The sequence below is a fragment of the Salmo trutta genome, chromosome 22 (assembly GCF_901001165.1).
Source record: "Salmo trutta chromosome 22, fSalTru1.1, whole genome shotgun sequence".
NCBI lineage: Eukaryota > Metazoa > Chordata > Actinopteri > Salmoniformes > Salmonidae > Salmo > Salmo trutta.
In genome coordinates, this window is record NC_042978.1 from 33,347,455 (window position 1) to 33,366,449 (window position 18,995).

At 44.2% G+C, this 18,995-nt stretch overlaps 1 protein-coding gene across 2 annotated transcripts in view; it reads left to right on the plus strand.

Annotated features, from left to right (window-relative positions):
* LOC115158607 (CMP-N-acetylneuraminate-beta-1,4-galactoside alpha-2,3-sialyltransferase) overlaps positions 1-14,731 on the plus strand; it is a 77,347-nt gene extending 62,616 nt beyond the window's left edge. For both annotated transcript variants that reach the window (XM_029707770.1, XM_029707769.1), the window contains exons 9-11: positions 3,745-3,891; positions 6,245-6,391; positions 13,183-14,731. In XM_029707770.1, the coding sequence (XP_029563630.1) occupies positions 3,745-3,891; positions 6,245-6,391; positions 13,183-13,287 (399 nt within the window). In that variant the 3' untranslated portion in view covers positions 13,288-14,731. The remainder of the gene's footprint in view (positions 1-3,744; positions 3,892-6,244; positions 6,392-13,182) is intronic.
* Positions 14,732-18,995: the final 4,264 nt, after the last annotated feature.

Genomic DNA, 18,995 nt, shown 5'->3' on the forward strand with positions numbered 1-18,995 from the left:
TCAGTGTTCTACAGGAGCATCATCGAGAGCATACTGTCGGGCTGCCTCACAGCCTGGTACAGCAACTCCACCGCCGCGGACAGCAAGGCTTTTCAGAGGGTGATACGTGCAGCCGAACGCACCATTGGCTGCACACTGTCTGCCCACCAGGATATCTACAACACCAGGTGTCGCAGGAAGGCCAAGAAGATCATCAGGGACCCCAGCCACCCAAGCCATGTCCTGTTCTCCCCGCTTCAACCACACAGATGCGGGCAGTACAGGAGCATCATGGCAAAAACTGAAAGACTGGCCAATAGTTTCTACCCTCAGACCATCAGGCTGCTGAATCGCCACCGCTAGTCAGCTACCTACTCCACCCTCCCCCTGCTACTCCCCCTATGGACAGCCCCCGAACTAATTTGTATTTTTTATTTCACTTGGTCCCCACACCATCTCAATGGTCATGCAGCTCCCCCAATGGTCACTCCCCCCACCCCCTCAACAGTCTTTACTCTGCCTCCACCCTAATGGAAATGTTATTATTCATCACGGCCACATTTGTTATTATGTATATAGTGTTATTTCTATTGTTGTTTTTTATTACCATTTTCATTATTTTATTTCACTTAGTCCTGCATGTTGAAGCTCAAAGCCCGAAATTTTAAGTGTACTCTGCAATCACACCTGCGACTCTGTACATGTGACTATTAAACACTCTGAATCTGAATCTCCTCCCTGCCCCAGACCCAGCTTGAGATCCTGCTACAGTGGACTAGGACCTGGAACACTGTCTGTGTGACTGACGTGACAGGCTCCACATAACAAAAACATTCACCGTTTGTACACTGTGTTGATTGCAGCAAGTTGAATATGAATAGGAACCTTTCACAATATACTGTATAATAACTAAAATAATGCCAATTCCCATTAATTATGTATAGGTGTCATATTCTTTATTTATTACAGCATCTTCCATCACTATTCCCTCTCAGAACGACCAGGTGAAACCTGAGATCACGTTTTTAGTTTTACTACAGCGGGGACTGTGTCCCTGGGCCTGGCTTTATGTGTCCCTGGGCTTGGCTTTATGTGTCCTTTGCTGTGACGTTGTTGCCCTGTCAGAACCAGAAAGGCCCTTTATTCAGAACCTGTCTGACAGAGAGGTGGGTTGTGTCTGGGCTTGTCCTGGGCACACAGCCAAATCCGCCTCAAAGCCACTTGGCCATATTTTATAGTCACTCTTTATTTGGAAATATCAAAGGCATCGCTCTGGTCTGTTTGTACAGGTGACTTGTGTTAAAATCCACTGACCAACTGCTAAGCGTCAGCTCTCACTTTGTCAGTTTCTCAGCTGAAGAGAGGAATGAACAACTAATCATGAGGCAGCAGTAACCCCCCCCCCCCAAAAAAAAGATATAGATGTACTATTGTAAAGTGGTTGTTCCACTGGATATCATAAGGTGAATGCACCAATTTGTAAGTCGCTCTGGATAAGAGCGTCTGCTAAATGACGTAAATGTGAATGTAAATGCAGTGGTGTAGTGGAGGGTATACGTAGGTATACGCCGTATACCCAATTCTTTTTCAGTGGGCATTGCGTATACTCACTTCTTAATCCCCACTGATACGTATCAGAGTAGTGTAGTGGAGGTATACTCACTTCTTAATCCCCACTGATACGTATCAGAGTAGTGTAGTGGAGGTATACTCACTTCTTAATCCCCACTGATACGTATCAGAGTAGTGTAGTGGAGGTATACTCACTTCTTAATCCCCACTGATACGTATCAGAGTAGTGTAGTGGAGGTATACGTTGTATCAATTAATAGGGCTGATGGAACTGATCGGACTGTTTAGCTTAAAATGTTGCTAAACTATTATTTCTTCACTGTTCTAAAATGCGCACCGCACATGCAAACGCTTTCATGGACAGAGATGGAAATACCCGTTAGAAAGAGGGGGATTTAAAGATGCAACAACTATCATGGGTTGCTAATATGATTCGGATAATGTCTTTGGTTGTTAGACAATGAAAGAAAGTTGAAATAAAACCAATAGGGCAGTCTTTATACAAAATAATTGCCTCCATGTTTCTATGGTGGGATTTTGACTATAGGCTACTTTGAAGCAAGGTAAGACATGCCTCATAATATGAAGTAAAATGTCCAGGTTTCAAACAATTAAGGAACAGGAACAATATAGCGATGCTAATGATAGACCTAGCTGTCTTCTGGCATTCCCAGAAACCTTCTCTTTTCAATGGTAACTAGCTACAAAGTAGCCTATGCCTACGTACCTGTCAGAATGATATCATGAATATTTGCATTAATCCAGTGGCCATTTATTTTGCAAACTCCATCTCATGTGCTACAGAAACACGGCTAATCAAACAATAATGCTAGTTGCCTGCACACTTGTTGTTTTTCTGTTTAAAAAAGTGTGACTTTGAGAATGAAAACCTGAAAGAATTCTGGGAAATCTGATGCTGTGAATTCCTGACTCAGTTGAACTGTTTCAATAGTAGGCCTACTATTAGCCTACTTTCACAGTACAGCTTGGGTTGGCCTGACTGTGAAAGACCAATTTGGTATTTATCATGTTAAAGTCATTCAGAGTGCATGTCACTGTTTGTCATTGAATTTTTCACACAGTGCGCCTTTCCTTTCCACCCCACCCGGGTGTGCCATTTGGATGTTTTTTATGTGAGTATACCCACTTCTCCAGGCAGCCCTACACCACTGTGAGGCAGAAGAACAAGAGAAGCAGACCTGGGTTCAAATACTATTATAAATAATTTAAAATACTTTATTTGTGCTTGGTTGAGCTTGCCTGGCTTAATGGACTAATAGAATCGTCCCCAAACTGGCACCAGGCAGGCTAGAGCAATTGCTCAAAGTATTTTAAAGGATTTCAAATAGTATTTCAACACAGGTATGATGAGAAGAGATGTTAAGGTGCTCTGAGTTCCCTGGTATTTGATATGCAACAGTTGAGTCTGAGAGCAAGAAGAGTTGTGCTTTAGGAGACCACCAACAGAGAGAGATCACATTGTTATTGAAAGTAGTTGTCACAGGTGTCGTAAGGATTAGACCAAAACGCAGCGGGAATGTGTATACTCATCTTCTTTTTATTAGGCAGAAAGAAGGAAAACCGAAACAAAACACACGTATACAAAAACAACGACGATAACAGTCTTGTCAGGCACACAGCTAAACAAGAAACAACTACCCACAAAATCCCATAGAAAACACCCCTCTTAAATAGGACCTTCAATTAGAAGCAACTAGGAGCAGCTGCTTCCAATTGAAGGTCAACCCAACAAGCACCACATAGAAATAGACATACTAGAACATAACCCAACAAACCCCGAAACACTCTAAACAAACACCCCTTTCAAAACAGAACATTGCCCAACAAACCCCGAAACACTAAACAAACACCCCTCTTAAAACAGAACATAGCCCAACAAACCCCGAAACACTCTAAACAAACCCACCCCTGCCACGTCCTGACCAAACTACAATAACAAATAACCTCTTATACTGGTCAGGACGTGACAGTAGTAAATGTTTTACTGATTTCTTAATTTATTATTACGGCTAGGGGCAATTTTTTCATGCTACAATTTCTCTAACCTTTATATTTCTCACTCTCGCTCTCTTTCTCGCTCGCTTGCTCTCTTTCTCTCTCTCTGTCTCTGTCTCTCTCTCTCCCTCCCCCTACCCCCCTCTATTTGTCTCTCTTTCTCTCTGTCTCTCATAGCGTAGCACAGAAGGGTTCTGGAAGTCTGTGGCCCGTCATGTCCCCAGGGAGCCCAGTGAGATGAGGATCCTCAACCCTTACTTCATCCAGGAGGCTGCCTTCAGGTTCATCGGCCTGCCTCACAACAACGGACAGATGGGGAGAGGGGTGAGAGAATGTGAAACTCGCTGCTGTTTTCAGTCATAGGAAATTATGGCGGAAATATAATGTTAAAAAAAATTACGATCGGCATAAAAAAACACACAAAACAGGTCAGGAGCCCGTAAAATGGCAGCTATCCATATCTGCATCCTAAAACATGCAATGGTAAAGAAGAAGTACATAATACAAGGAAGTATAAGAACATGAACTTCTTGCTTGAATGATTTCAGTTACATATTTGATATTTCATGATATTAAGAAAATGTATTTCAAAAGAACAGAATAGCATATTTTAAGTTTAATTATGTTACTGTGCTTAGTTTGCTTAGTTTGTCACATGATGTTCAGTCTGCCTTCAAGTCAAAAGGGGCCTATGTTAAACAATAAATAGGGCTATGGCTTGAAAACATACCTAAATTCGGGGATGGAAGGTGTTGCTGTACACCTAATTATCCCATTATCAAAGCCGCGAAATAGAGAAGATTGAAATACTGCTCGTTTTTAATTTAACTGCCTTTTTTCGTCAGCATGCTAAACACATTTTGATAAAAAAATAAAACATTCAAATGCCTCTCCTGTGAGGTAGTGACATGCGACATACTCCTACCTTCTTGAAACGGGTCACATGTTTGAGTAGCATAAGATGAATTAATTGATCAATGTACCTGCAAAAACATAGATATTGAAACAAACAATTCAGAAAATCAACCTGTATTAGAGCATGTTGGAAAATATGATAATGATGGGCGTGGTTTGGGTTCAACTCTGATATCTTAACACCAACATTGGGGTTATTTTACACCACTGAGTGTTAATTTAACTCTTGAATCAACACTAGAAATGTTACACTGAAAAATCAGCACAAGTAACACTGGCCAGTTTTCTGTGTGCTATGAAAGGGACCCATCTGCAGGCTTCCGTACATTCAAGAACCTTTTATAATTCTGAAGAACCGTAGATGCCACGTCAAGAACACCACACTGAACTGAAAGGTTATTTATCGGGAAAGAGTTCTCCAAGAGCTGAGGAAGAACCATTTCAGAACCATTTCAGAACCAGAACCATTCTGTCCTGTTTTCAGTGTACTCTAACACACTACAGACATACAACAGTCCCTCCAGGTGCCTTCGTTGGCTCTGCTCTGCTCTGGGCGCTCCAGATGTCTCAGCAGCAATGAGTCAGAACACAAACTAACACTGTTTACTGTTAGAGTCCCGTTTGGATGTCAGCACTACTGGAACTAATATGGGCCAATGCCATGCCTCCAATCTCAGGAATTCAAAGATAATGTACACAAATTGTGTTCATTGATGTCCTTGAATCTTTAAGAGCTATGCTGCAAGGGGGCATCAAAATCAAGCTCAGAATTGTGTATTTTGTGATACCCCTTCCTGATGGAAGGTTGTCATGGAAGTGTGAATTGAGGCATTAATAATCAAGACGCAAATACTAGTGAACAGCAGAACAGTGTGTACACAACACAGTCCTGTTTACCTGCAAAGATGCCCTTCTCTCTTAAGTAACATCCTCGTAACATCCACACCCAGTAGAGAAACGTGGCTGAGAGCCGTGGAGAGAGCAAGGACCTGAGAAGCATCGACCTGAGCTGGAGATGTACTGTAGAGGCTAGAGGTAGTTGGACCTTTTTGTCAACCAGTAGCTTTTCAATAGCTGCTAGAGAAGATACCCTTCCTTGTTGTAACATCCACACCTATAGAGAGCCATGGAGGGAGCATGGACCTAGGCTGGAGATGTACTGTAGAAGCTAGAGGTGGTTGGTTTTATAATCAGCCACCATGCAGTACGCCCGCTGCTATGCTAGCAGGATTAGCCCTGTCTGTCATTCACAGAGCTACACTGATAAGCCTTTCGGTATTAGCCTGCCTGGTCACGGGGCTGTTGACCTGCTGCCTACAGCCTGGCACAGGGTCTGCCACAGTGTGTCTGTCAGAGGGAGAGTGGAGACCTTCAGCACCACAGATACACCTGCAGCAACGCCCTCAAACACCCAGACAGCTGATAAGTTCACTTCGTTCCTACCGGGATGTCCAGCTATCTCAAGCAGCAGAAGTTCAAGCAGCACAGAGAGCGGGAGAGAGAGGGAGAGTGAGAGAGTGACGGGGGAAGAGAGAGAGGACGTTTTCCTTTCTCTCACCAGCTCTGTTAACAAAATAAATTGCCATTGTTTCCTTAATCTAAATGTGCCATGACCAGGTCTTTCAAAGTTCCATTCCATGTGTGTGTTTTGGTAACCTTTTTACATTTCCCTTTAGTTACCCCATGTTCTATTCCTCCAATAGTTCTACTGCCATTCTGTCCTGTTTCAGGGAACATTTGTCTTCTCTTCTGTGTTTTCCAGAATATTCCGACACTGGGGACGGTTGCCATAACAATGGCCCTCCATAACTGTGATGAGGTAGCCGTGGCTGGATTTGGCTATGACATGAGCACCCCTCACGCCCCCCTACACTACTACGAGAAGATCAGGATGGCGGCCATCAAAGAGGTACCACTGACGTGACGACTGACGCCAGCCATTTACCACTCTTAAGGTTCACATTGGGGCCTTGACACACACTCACACTCACACACACACTTACACACATCATGGAACGAAAGATTTCATGTAAATTGTAAAACAATGCCTTCATCTGACCATGAGGTCACACTGACCTAAAGCAGAAGGTTTGTTTAGGTTTTTAGCAGAGCCCTGTTCAAATAATGGAAGCTGAAAGAGGGGCATGTGTACTGTATGCTGTCAGTCTGATAGGTAACTATGGATGAGGTTTGTGTCATCCTTACCCAGCAACTCACCACTCACCTACATGTTCACACACATGCGCACACACACACACACTCCATACTGCATCAAAGTGAGAAGAACTGATGGCTTAGTTCGGTGCCAATGTCAAAATAACTCCATTAAGAGAAGTGTTTATAAACGTCTTGTAAAACAGGAGGGACATTTAGAGACAAACTGACCTGAATATTTGAACCATGCACAGTAATTCTAAACTATTTCCAATGAAACCTGAGTCATTCTTTCTAGACTTTACTGTGTAGTGAACAGGTGTCGGATGGACATTTGGCTATATCTAGACAGACTCAGATCTGCTTTAAGTTCACTCACTCAGACTTAGACTTGTGTGAGGTGAGGTGTTAGTCCCTGTGAAAGGGGTAGGTTGACCTGAAAGATACAGACAGACAACCTTGTAGGGAATCACAGTTGTTCATGTCATGAATACTATAAAGATCTTTATCTCATCCTTGGTTGCAGCGATTCATTCCTGAAGTGAGTCATTCACTCCCTCATTCCAGAAGGCTATCCTACTAAGTTTGTGAAAGCGTTATGACAAGTTTATATTTTGAAAGGGTTAAGTTGTGAAAGGGATGGTTTATGAATGAGTTAGGTTGATCTGAAAGAGACAAACAGACAACCTTGTGTTTCACCTGACTGTGTGTTGCCGTGGTATCGTCTGTTCTCTGAACCCTTAGTTACCGGAACAGAACAGCAACATCCATCCATCCATCCGCCCACTCAAAGTCAACAGCTATGAACCATACAGCCAGGGCTGTGTTGGTATGTTAGCATTCCCTGCTAAGCGTGTGTCTCTGTCTCCCTTTAAACTGTCTACCAACATCCTCTCTGTTTAGCTTGGCTAGTTTACTTCTCTGCAGGGGAAGTTTACACTGACCTTTCTCTCCTTATTTAATACCCTTCTCCTAGAGTCCTGTGGTTTCTCTCTAATGTTCATCGTGTTACTTCCCAGTTCCCACCACCACACGGGAGGCGAGATGTGGAGTAGGATGTGGAGTAGGGTGTGGAGTAGGGTGTGGAGTAAGATCTGGAGTAGGATGTGGAGTAAGATCTGGAGTAGGATGTGGAGTAAGATGTGGAGTAGGGTGTGGAGTAGGGTGTGGAGTAAGATCTGGAGTAAGATGTGGAGTAGGGCGTGGAGTAAGATGTGGAGTAGGGTGTGGAGTAAGACGTGGAGTAGCATGTGGAGTAAGACGTGGAGTAGGATGTGGAGTAAGATGTGGAGTAGGATGTGGAGTAAGATGTGGAGTAGGGTGTGGAGAAAGATGTGGAGTAGGGTGTGGAGTAAGACGTGGAGTAGGGTGTGGAGTAAGATGTGGAGTAAGATGTGGAGTAGGGTGTGGAGTAAGATGTGGAGTAGGATGTGGAGTAAGATGTGGAGTAGAATGTGGAGTAAGATGTGGAGTAGGGTGTGGAGTAAGATGTGGAGTAGGGTGTGGAGAAAGATGTGGAGTAGGGTGTGGAGTAAGACGTGGAGTAGGGTGTGGAGTAGGGTGTGGAGTAAGACGTGGAGTAGGATGTGGAGTAAGATGTGGAGTAGGGTGTGGAGTAAGATGTGGAGTAGGATGTGGAGTAAGATATGGAGTAGGATGTGGAGTAGGGTGTGGAGTAAGATGTGGAGTAGGGTGTGGAGTAGGGTGTGGAGTAAGATGTGGAGTAGGGTGTGGAGTAAGATGTGGAGAAAGATGTGGAGTAGGGTGTGGAGTAGGGTGTGGAGTAAGATGTGGAGTAGGATGGGGAGTAGGATGTGGAGTAGGGTGTGGAGTAAGATGTGGAGTAGGGTGTGGAGTAAGATGTGGAGTAGGGTGTGGAGTAAGATGTGGAGTAGGATGTGGAGTAGGGTGTGGAGTAAGATGTGGAGTAGGGTGTGGAGTAAGATGTAGAGTAGGGTGTGGAGTAAGATGTGGAGTAGGGTGTGGAGTAAGATGTGGAGTAGAGTGTGGAGTAAGATGTGGAGTAGGGTGTGGAGTAGAGTGTGGAGTAAGATGTGGAGTAAGATGTTGTCATAGGCGTCGAAAGGGACAGACCAAGGCGCAGCGGGTATAGTGCTCATCTTTCTTCTTTATTGAATTAAAGTGAACACTTAAACAAAAATACTAACAAACGACAAAGCCGTTCCATAAGGCACACAGGCTATACAGAAAATAACCACCCACAAAAACACAGGAAAAACAGGCTGCCTAAGTATGGCTTCCAATCAGAGACAACGAAAGACACCTGCCTCTGATTGGAAGCCATACCTGGCTACACATAGAAAAAGAAACATAGAAATAGAAAACTAGAACAAAAAACCGCAACACACACAAAACAAACACTCCCTGCCACGCCCTGACCATACTACAATATCCAAATGACCCATTTACTGGTCAGGACGTGACAGGTGTAGAGTAAGATGTGGAGAAAGATGTGGAGTAAGATGTGGAGTAGGATGTGGAGTAGGGTGTGGAGTAAGATATGGAGTAGGATGTGGAGTAGGGTGTAGAAAGATGTGGAGTAGGGTGTGGAGTATGATGTGGTGAAAGATGTGGAGTAGGGTGTGGAGTAAGATGTGGAGTAGGATGTGAAGTAAGATGTGGAGTAGGGTGTGGAGTAAGATGTGAAGTAGGGTGTGGAGTAAGATGTGGAGTAAGATGTTGTCATAGGCGTCGAAAGGGACAGACCAAGGCGCAGCGGGTATAGTGCTCATCTTTCTTCTTTATTGAATTAAAGTGAACACTTAAACAAAAATACTAACAAACGACAAAGCCGTTCCATAAGGCACACAGGCTATACAGAAAATAACCACCCACAAAACCACAGGAAAAACAGGCTGCCTAAGTATGGCTTCCAATCAGAGACAACAAAAGACACCTGCCTCTGATTGGAAGCCATACCTGGCCACACATAGAAAAAGAAACATAGAAATAGAAAACTAGAACCAAAATCCCCTAGAACCAAAAAAAAAAAACCCAACACACACAAAACAAACACCCCCTGCCACACCCTGACCATACTACAATTACAAATGACCCCTTTACTGGTCAGGACGTGACAGGTGTAGAGTAAGATGTGGAGTAGGGTGTAGAGTAAGATGTGGAGAAAGATGTGGAGTAGGTTGTGGAGTAGGGTGTAGAGTAAGATGTGGAGTAGGGTTTGGAGTAAGATGTGGAGTAAGATGTGGAGTAGGGTGTGGAGTAAGATGTGGAGTAGGATGTGGAGTAGGGTGTGGAGTAAAATGTGGAGTAGGATGTGGAGTAGGATGTGGAGTAGGGTGTGGAGTAAGATCTGGAGTAAGATCTGGAGTAAGAGATGGAGTAGAGTGTGGAGTAAGATGTGGAGTATGATGTGGAGTAGGATGTGGAGTAGGGTGTGGAGTAGGGTGTGGAGTAAGATGTGGAGTAGGGTGTAGAGTAAGATGTGGAGTAGGGTGTGGAGTAAGATGTGGAGTAGGGTGTGGAGTAGGGTGTGGAGTAAGATGTGGAGTAGGGTGTGGAGTAAGATGTGGAGTAGGGTGTGGAGTAAGATGTGGAGTAGGGTGTGGAGTAAGATGTGGAGTAGAGTGTGGAGTAGGGTGTGGAGTAAGATGTGGAGTAAGATGTGCAGTAGGGTGTGGAGTAAGTTGTGGAGTAGAGTGTGGAGTACGGTGTGGAGTAAGATGTGGAGTAAGATGTGGAGTAGGGTGTGGAGTAAGATGTGGAGTAGGATGTGGAGTATGATGTGGAGTAGGGTGTGGAGTAAGATCTGAAGTAAGATATGGAGTAGGGTGTGGAGTAAGATCTGGAGTAGGATGTGGAGTAGGATGTGGAGTAGGGTGTGGAGTAAGATGTGGAGTAGGGTGTGGATTAAGATGTGGAGTAGGGTGTGGAGTAAGATGTGGAGTAGGGTGTGGAGTAAGATGTGGAGTAGGGTGTGGAGTAGGGTGTGGAGTAAGATGTGGAGTAGGGTGTGGAGTAAGATGTAGAGTATGGTGTGGAGTAAGATGTGGAGTAAGATGTGGAGTAGGGTGTGGAGTAAGTTGTGGAGTAGGGTGTGGAGTAAGATGTGGAGTAGGGTGTGGAGTAAGATGTGGAGTAGGGTGTGGAGTAAGATGTGGAGTAGGGTGTGGAGTAAGTTGTGGAGTAGGGTGTGGAGTAAGTTGTGGAGTAGGGTGTGGAGTAAGATGTGGAGTAAGTTGTGGAGTAGGGTGTGGAGTAAGTTGTGGAGTAGGGTGTGGAGTAAGATGTGGAGTAGAGTGTGGAGTAAGTTGTGGAGTAGGATGTGGAGTACCATGTGGAGTAAGTTGTGGAGTAGTGTGGAGTAAGTTGTGGAGTAGAATGTGGAGTAAGTTGTGGAGTAAGTTGTGGAGTAGAGTGTGGAGTAAGTTGTGGAGTAAGTTGTGGAGTAGGATGTGGAGTAGTGTGGAGTAAGTTGTGGAGTAGAATGTGGAGTAAGTTGTGGAGTAAGTTGTGGAGTAGAGTGTGGAGTAAGATGTGGAGTAGGGTGTGGAGTAGGGTGTGGAGTAAGATGTGGAGTAAGATGTGGAGTAGGGTGTGGAGTAAGTTGTGGAGTAGGGTGTGGAGTAAGTTGTGGAGTAGGATGTGGAGTAAGATGGGTAACGGAAGTCAGGTGTAGAGGAGCCTGTGGGTGTTGGTGTTTGAAGAGGGGGCAGGACCACAAGCACAATAGCAACAGTGTCCCAAGTGGCACCCTATTCCCTACAGTACATTACTTTTTTACCAGACCCCTAAAGGCCCTGGTCAAAAGTAGTGCACTCTATAGGGAATAGAGTCCCAGTGTCTGGAAGGTCCATCTGATCCCTTCGTTATGTACACAGCACTCTGCCTGGTCATAAATCACTCTTTACTAAGGGATGTCAGAGCCCAGAGGGGCTGGTCTGGTCCCTCCATGGCTGACATGTGATCACCCCCAGCACACACACACGGCTCCCCAACCAGGTGTCAGTGTGCGCTCTCTTCAGACTCGTGTCAATTTGCAGCGACACAAACCTGTCTCAGCCCCTCCTCCAACCCCCTTGCATGTATAATTGGGAGCTGTGGTAGTACAGTATTCTCTCTCTGGGTGACCCAGTCCAGGGCCAGTGTGAAGCTGTCAATCCAAGACGACCGCTGGGCCTCACACTCAAAGACCTTTGGGTCTGTGCCTGTAGAACGGCTCGGTCCAGCTGGCTAAGCTCCCTCTGAATGGATCACACACAGCCGTGTCCTGAACAGATACAACTGTTCAATCATCTATCACCGTAGTCTCCTCATAATGACACCAGCATTAGTCACTAAGACCAAATAAAGCAAGACTGAACAAATATCCTATAGATATTATTGAGAAATCAAGTGCCTGGAATCCTGCATTCTTCTAGCATATTATGCTGAGGTGTGTTTTGTTCCGTCTGTCTAATCTCTGCCTGAAGGATTTCCTAACTCTGTAGAGGGAAGCCCTGGGTGGGGAGGGAGTGTGAAGCTCTGCTCTCTGAGAGAGAGAGAGAGAGAGAGAGAGTCTGAGGAGCAGGTGAAAGCATGTGGAGCCCTAGTCAATCCCCTCCTCCTCCTCCTCCTGCTCTTCTGAGCTGTCAGTCACTCAGTTGTCCCTACAGGCTCCAAACATGAACCAACTCTACCTGAGATAGCCAGTCTAGCCTACAGCACTCTCTTTTAAGCATGGTTCTACAGATAACGTGTCCTATAAACAATGGAAGACTTATGGCAGTTATATAGGATAGTGAGGTAAAGGGTGGGGTTTTAGACCAGACACGCTATAGATATTGCCTTTGAACTGCATGACAACAGCTCTCAGGGATGGGTCGCTCCTGTAAAGCAGTGGTCATGGTTGATACTACAGGTGTTTTCAACAAGTCTGTAATGACACTAGTTTCCCCACCATCATTTTCCGTCATATACCGGCATCCCCAACCTCAGATCTTTGACCACAGACGTTGCTATTTTGAGCGGTGAATGGTTTTCACATTTCGCTTGTAAAGCCATGACAAGAAAGCAGTTATCTCTTTCTGTCTCTTATCTTTTGTATCCAACAGCCCACAATAAAGTGGTTCAGAACCAACGTTTAGTGTTCCGCATTGTACAGTCGTCTGGTATTGTCTCTCCCTCTCATCCCCTGTAGTTAAGGGGCAGCTCCATAAGTGAAGAAAGCTCCTTTAAAAAGACAATAGTTTCACTGTCAACCTCAATAGTCTGTTTACTTTAGGTCTTCTTTTATGTTACCTCTGGCATTTACCTCCACTGATCTCTGTGATCAAAAGTCGAAAGTAAAGCAATGGTATGTGGACGCAACAGCTTTGACATCCTCCCTGCCTCCCTTCCCAAAGAATGTGACTTTTTACCTGCATCTCCTGTAAAGTACCTACCGTTTTCCTCTGTCTCTCCCTGTCCACTCCCTCTCCTGTTATTCTGCATCTCCTCTCCTCTACCACTCTCTCCTTTGTACTCCTCTATCCTCCCTCTATCCCCCTCTCTCCCCACCTCTCCTCCCTGTCTGTCTCCTATTCACAGTCCTGGACTCACAACATTTCTAAGGAGAAGGAGTTCCTGATTAAGCTGGTGAAGGCTGGGGTTATACAGGACTTGACCAATGGGATCTGTGGCTCAGGATGCTGATGACAACATCCAGCCAATCCCAGGTCAGAGAGAGAGATAGAGGAGAAACACGGAAGCAGCATTGTGATGTCCTGCTCTGTTCCCCCCAACCTAACCTGCACCCCTGGCTGAGCCATACTGTATTCAGGAAAGAAGGCTGGCGAAGGGTTCGGAAGGGTTTTTCGCTCTGACAGAGGAGAACTGTGGTAAATGGCATAATCCCTGCACTGCACTGGAGAGATAGAACTACAACATTCTAGAATTCTCTAGAAAATCGAGAGCTAGAACTCTCTAGAACACTGAGAGCTACACACTATTCTGTTTAAGGATTTGCTGCAGTGTGACATTACAGTTTGATGAAAAGATGGACTGACAATCTGGACATAATGGGTTGTGCCAAGAATACCTCTGGAGAAGGATAAAGGACATGCCTCTACTCATACTTCTACAGTATACCTGAATGTATTCTGTCACCACGTACGCATCACTGTTATATATTTATTTTCATCTCTTGTAATGGCAGCATTCCCCTCTATCTGGGCTCAGTCGAATAGGTTTCCAGCCAGGTAGCAAATAATGCACTTACATATTCTGCTTCTAATGTATCGGGAAGTGGATGGAAGGGCCGGTGCTCATGGTTTAGAAGCCCTCCACACCTTCCTTCCCCCCTTTAAGATATGTTTTTAAATGATTTACCTTGAGAGATTACTTTGTTCTCCTGTCTTTTTTTAAATGCAAAGAACAAGAAAAAAAAATGGTGGGTGAGGAGTGACCGACCCCCCCTCATTGGATAAACATGTTTTATTTTCAGAGAAGCACTGAGCTTTGTGTTGTCTTCAGTTCATCAGTGTGCTTCCCAAACACTCATCTGTCCTGGATCACGTTTCAGACTGTTACTCTGGTCTTAATGCTGTTATATTTGTCTATAGGGCTCTGGTCAAACATTGTGCACTATATAGGGAATAGGGTGCCATTTGGGATGCATACTGTATTTCAAGTCTGCATGGCCTGCAAACATAATCAGTGTTACTACTTACCACTGTCAGTTGTTGTTTAAACAATTGAGGTTTATCTATTTTAAATGTCTTGTATTTCTTTGTTCATTTTTGCCAAAATGGATTGTATTTTGTTAAGCAATAATATATGGTGTCTTAACCACCGTTCTCTGTTCAGCCATATATTATCTTATTTTCTACTCATATGCACAAGCCAAAGCACTTGATATGTATTTCTCATCGCTCATACACAGAAGTGGAGGCTGCTGAGGGAAACGGCTCATAGTCATGGCTGGAATTGAGTCAATGGAATTGTTTCAACCACATGGAAACCATATGCGTGATACCATTCAGTCATTATTATGAGCCGTCCTCCCCTCAGCAGCCTCCACTGCTACACTGTCACTACACTATGGATCGTTGTGCATCAAGATGGTTTGACAAATGAAATAAAGCAGATTAGAACTCTGTCCCTTGTCATTAATGAAATGCATACAACTGGAGAGAGGTAATGAAATGTGTTTTTTATATTCCTATTTTTTATGTTTAATTGAATATTATATCTACTGTTGTCGTCCCTAAACGTTGTTTTTGCATTTATAAAGCATCTATTTGATATTGCAACACAGCAATGTCTAACAGTGTTGTTTTCTAATGCCATGTTGTTTAGATACAGTATATGTTTGTGTTTCTAAGTTTTCCCCCCATCCATCCATGTATTCCAGTAGTGGATACACCTTATCAGAAAGAGCATCTCAGCTTTTCTTGTCCTACTAAGTGGCATCAACAAACAGTCAGTGTTTATGAGAGAGTGCTGGTAAACATGGTCAATGTAACTGGTGGGGCTGAGTCATCATTGTGTTGTGAGCTGGGTTCAAATACTATTAGAAATCTTTCAGTCGTTCAGCTTTTGCTCTAGCTTCCCTGGAGTGCCAGTTCGGTAGGTTTTGCAGATGTTTTGACTATTCTATTGTTCCATTAAGCCAGGGAAGATCAATCAAGCATGATAAAATAGTTGAGATGGTTTCGAATAGCATCTGAACCCAGGTCTGCTGCTTTCTTGGGTGGGTTCTTGCAGGATATTTGTGGGGAAAAGGTCAAGGACAGGGAATGTTCTATGTTCCACGCGTTGGAGACTGCCAACAACAGAACAGTATCCTGGGAACAGATTACTGACCATCTTAACTCTTTGAGACTAACCACTGGTGTGTGTGTGTGTGTGTGTGTGTGTGTGTGTGTGTGTGTGTGTGTGTGTGTGTGTGTGTGTGTGTGTGTGTGTGTGTGTGTGTGTGCGCGCGGGCGCGCGCAAGCGGAAATTTGTTTTGCCATGGTTACTATTGCATTGTAACTATACCTTTTTGTAATGAGTCAGAGGTGTTACCAAGCTTGTATTGCCTTCAGCCAGGAGGGAGAGTCCAACCCAACCATTTGGTCTGCAAGTTAGATCAGGTTAGTTAGAGAGAGCTGTGGCTCAGACAGGTTAGACAGCTGTGGCACCATAACACCAGTCCAACAGGGACTCAATTTATCTCACCTCTGTAGAGAGAAACAGGAGAAGCCGGGAGAGACTGAAGTCAGCTGAAAGCTGGAAAGCTGGAGTTTGCTAATGTCTGTTCACTTCTGTTGTGCTGCCTTAATGGCTAGAATAGTTATCAAGGGCCACCCTTACACAACACTAGGGTTGCGTCCCAAATGGCATCCTTTTCCTTATATAGTGCACTGCTTTTGACCAGAGCCCTATGGGTGCCATTTGAGACAGAGACAACTTCAGTTTATTAAAGTGATTTCACCTCATATGACATTCTTCTGCTGTGAGTCATGAAAGAGAGACTTCAAAGATTTCACATGGATAGAGAAATCAATGTAGTGTGTGGCTGTTTATCTCATTACAGACTTGGCTCTAAGGCTATGGTTATAGTTTGAGTCCACGCTTAGAAGACTGTCAAAGGTGCAGGGTGACTGGGGTCAATGTCAGGATTATTGTAGCTCTGGTCCAGAGCGTTACATGTGTCTTAAAGAAGGCATGTAACGCCCTGAACCAGAGCTAGGGTTATTGCTGCTAGTTAAAGGTTGGTTTTGAGTCCAAGTCTGAGCTACAGTATATGGATAGGGTCAGGGATAGGTGTTACACATACAGTGCATTCGGAACGTATTCAGACCCCTTGACTTGTTCTACATTTTGTTACATTACAGCCTTATTCTAAAATTGATTACATTTCCTCATCAATCTACACACAATACCCCATAATGACAAAGTGAAACCAGGTTTTTTGAAATTGCTAATTTATATATAAAAAACCCGGAAATATCACATTTGCATAAGAATTCAGACCCTTTACTCAGTACTTTGTTGAAGCACCCTTGGCAGCGATTACAGCCTCGAGTCTTCTTGGGTATGACGCTACAAGCTTGACACACCTGTATTTGGGGAGTTTCTCCCAATCTTCTCTGCAGATCCTCTCAAGCTCTGTCAGGTTGGATGGGGAGAGTAGCAGCACATCTATTTTCAGGTCTCTTCAGAGATGTTAGCTGCTTTGGCAGCAGCTAATGGGGATCCATAATAAATGAAAATACAAAGGACATCCAGAGACTTGTCCCAAAGCCACTCCTGCGTTGTCTTGGCTGTGTGCTCTGGGTCATTTTCCTGTTGGAAGGTGAAGCTTCGCCCCAGTCTGAGGTCCTGAGTGCTCTGGAGCAGGTTTTCATCAAGGATCTCTCTGTACTTTGCTCCGTTCCTCTTTCCCTCGATCCTGACTAGTCTACCAGTCCCTGCCACTGAAAAACATCCCCACAGCATGATGCTGCCACCACCATGCTTCACCGTAGGGATGGTGCCAGGTTTTCTCTAGACGTGACGCTTGACATTCAGGCCAAAGAGTTCAACTTGGTATCATCGGACCAGAGAATCTTGTTTCTCATGGTCTGAGAGTCCTTTAGGTGCCTTTTGGCAAACTCCAAGCGAGCTGTCTTGTGCCTTTTACTGAGGAGTGGCTTCTGTCTGGCCACTCTACCATAATGGCCTGATTGGTAGAGTGCTGCAGAGATGGTTGTCCTTCTGGAAGATTCTCCCATCTCCACAGAGGAACTCTGGAGTTCAGTCAGAGGGACCATTGGGTTCTTGGTCACCTCCCTGACCAAGGCCCTTCTCACCTGATAGCTCAGTTTGGCCCGGCAGCCAGCTCTAGGAAGAGTCTTAGGTGTTCCAAACTTCTTCCATTCAAGAATGATGGAGGCCACTGTGTTTGTGGGGACCTTCAATGCTGCAGAAATGTTTTGGTACCTTTCCCCAGATCTGTGCCTTGACATAATCCTGTCTCGGAGCTCTATGGACAATTCCTTCAAAATCATGGCTTGGTTTTTGTTCTGACATGCACTGTCAACTGTGGGAGTTTATATAGACAAGTGTGTGCTTTCCAAATCATGTCCAATCAATTGAATTTACCACATGTGTACTCCAATCAAGTTGTAGAAACATCTCAAGGATGATCAAGGGAAACAGGATGCACCTGAGCTCAATTTCGAGTCTCATAGCAAAGGGTCTGAATACTGTAAATAAGGTATTTCTGTTTTTTATTTTAATACATTTGCAAACATTTCCAAAAACCTGTTTTCGCTTTGTCATTATTTTAGAATAAGGCTGTAATGTAACCAAATGTGGAAAAAGTCAAGGGCTCTGAATACTTTCCGAATGCATTGTATTCGAATGCATTGTATGCATTGTATGCAAAAATGTAAACGCAACATGCAACAAGTTGAGGATCTGGTCACAGTATTTCTGTGCATTCAAATTGCCATCGATAAAATGCAATTGTGTTCGTTGTCCGTAGCTTATGCCTACCCATACCATAACCCCACCACCACCAACGTTGACATCAGCAAACCACTCGCCCACACAGCGCCATAAACGTGGTCTGCGGCTTATGGTATAGAAATTAACATAAAATGATCTGGCAACAGTTCTGGTGGACATTCCTGCAGTCAGCATGCCAATTGCACGCTCCCTCAAAACTTGACATCTGTGGCATTGTGTTGTGTGACAATGCACATTTTAGAGTGGCCTTTTATTGTTAACAGCACAAGGTGCACCTGTGGAATGGTCATTCTGTTTAATACGCTTCTTGATATGCCACACCTGTCAGGTGTATGGATTATCTTGGCAATGGAGAAATGCAAACTAACTGGGAGGTAAACACATTTGTGCACAACATTTTAGAGAAATAAGCTTTTTGTGCATATGGAACATTTCTGGGATCTTTTATTTCAGCTCATGAAACACTTTACATGTTGTGTTTATATTGTTGTTTAGAATAGTTATGGCTGAGGTTTGTATTCTTGTCTTGTCTTGGATACTGGCCCTGGTCAACAATAGTGCACTACATACAGTCTATAAGGAATAGGTTGTCATTTGTGATGCAGGCTATGAGTATGCTTTCATGAGATTAGTTGGAGCCTGCTACAGTATAAATTGGCTTGTTAATAGTGTGCACCATGTAATGGACACTGTTTGGCTGAAGGATCCTAGTGCCAACATATCGCAATTATTCTGCTAATAAATGTTATGAGATCTTAAAAACATTGCACTCTACTCCAGAACATGTTATAAGCTGTGTTTAGTGGACCGCGTTTGTGTTTTCTTCTCTTTTACTTTGAAGTAGAATGGATGTCCTAGATCAGGGCTCTCCAGCCCTGTTCCTGGAGAGCCCACCCTCCTGTAGGTTTTTACTCCAACCCCGT